The sequence below is a fragment of the Mizuhopecten yessoensis genome, unplaced genomic scaffold (assembly GCF_002113885.1).
Source record: "Mizuhopecten yessoensis strain PY_sf001 unplaced genomic scaffold, ASM211388v2 scaffold10095, whole genome shotgun sequence".
In the NCBI taxonomy this organism is placed as follows: Eukaryota; Metazoa; Mollusca; class Bivalvia; order Pectinida; family Pectinidae; genus Mizuhopecten; species Mizuhopecten yessoensis.
Window position 1 is genome coordinate 1 of NW_018408376.1, and position 1,244 is coordinate 1,244.

A 1,244-nucleotide genomic window follows, 5' to 3' on the forward strand; every position below is an offset into this window, starting at 1 on the left:
ACCACCTAGGGATGCTTCTAGTCAAATTTAGTTAAATTCCAATCAATGGACCCGGTGAGCTAAAAACTGAGGCAACATGTTTGGAGATTTCCGAGAAAGTACTAGAAAAATAATACCAGTGTTCCAGAAGGGTAACCGCCTTTCGATACATCAACGATGACAGCTATGGTAGTCCAGATCAAAACGAAACTACACGACGCACTTATGAGCATAATAAACACTGACCTTCATATCATGCAAGGAAGTAGAATGTTTTAAAATGAGATTAAGACCATAACTCATGTTCATAGTGTTCATCAATCTGCATCCTTCGATTTCCTGTATATGTTATGATGAGCATTCGACACACATCACGGAGTTCGTGATATTCCGAGCAAGCTAAAAATCGATACCGTCATACTACAAAATGTAATTATACAGCTTAGTTGTAAGTTGTCTAACATATTCGTGGTGTCAGAAAAGAATGAGGTTAGTGGCTAAAGACGAAGAGTGAGTAGACCTTGAGTGTCGTGTCTTAGATACCAAACATCGATAAATTTAAAAAGTGAAAATAAAAGGCTTGTTAACAGTCGTTATATGCTCTTTGATAAATTCATATATATATATATATATAAAAACCACTCACAGGGGACACAGTGTTTCTCAGTAGCAATGTCAAATGTCTGCTGGAAAATATTGCAACCGAATAAAGCAATGCTGTTTTAAACTAACAGAATTTAACGACTTCAGCTTCAGTATGTTTCACCTTTACATCTGTCGTATACGTTAGTCTTCACATTGATGAATTCGCTATAGTATAAGGATATTTGTTTCTCAACAGAATTTCGAAGTGACCGATTGGCCGGAAGAGGATTATGGGAAGTTTTACGAGGGCGATTCCTACATCATCCTCGATGTAAGTGTAGTTTGAGGGGCCATACATAGAACACTGATATTCAGACAATTCTAAAAATGAAAGACCATTAGTTATAAACGGTGATCGAAAGACACAAATAGTTGAACATTTAAAACTTGGTAACAGATTGATTATGTCAAAACTGAATGACACTGCATCTTACAGCTGTTTCGTCGTTCTGGAAGTCTTTGGTGATGCTACATAGGGGCACATACAAATTTTACAAAAAATACAGAAATACTTGATAATATAAAATAATTAATAATGATTGAAGTGTGTATATCACGTACTGTGTCACTAATCAAAATAGATAAAAGTGGCTATCAAGGTTTCCATTTTTCTTATTTTT

The 1,244-nt window shown here is 35.4% G+C and overlaps 1 protein-coding gene across 1 annotated transcript in view; it reads left to right on the forward strand.

Moving 5' to 3' along the window:
* Positions 1-820: 820 nt before the first annotated feature.
* The window catches only part of LOC110459513 (gelsolin-like protein 1), a gene marked incomplete at both ends in the record, with an annotated part of 3,584 nt that continues 3,160 nt past the window's right edge, over positions 821-1,244 (forward strand). Inside the window, one exon of the mRNA XM_021511817.1 lies at positions 821-895. Within this exon, the coding sequence (XP_021367492.1) occupies positions 821-895 (75 nt within the window). The remainder of the gene's footprint in view (positions 896-1,244) is intronic.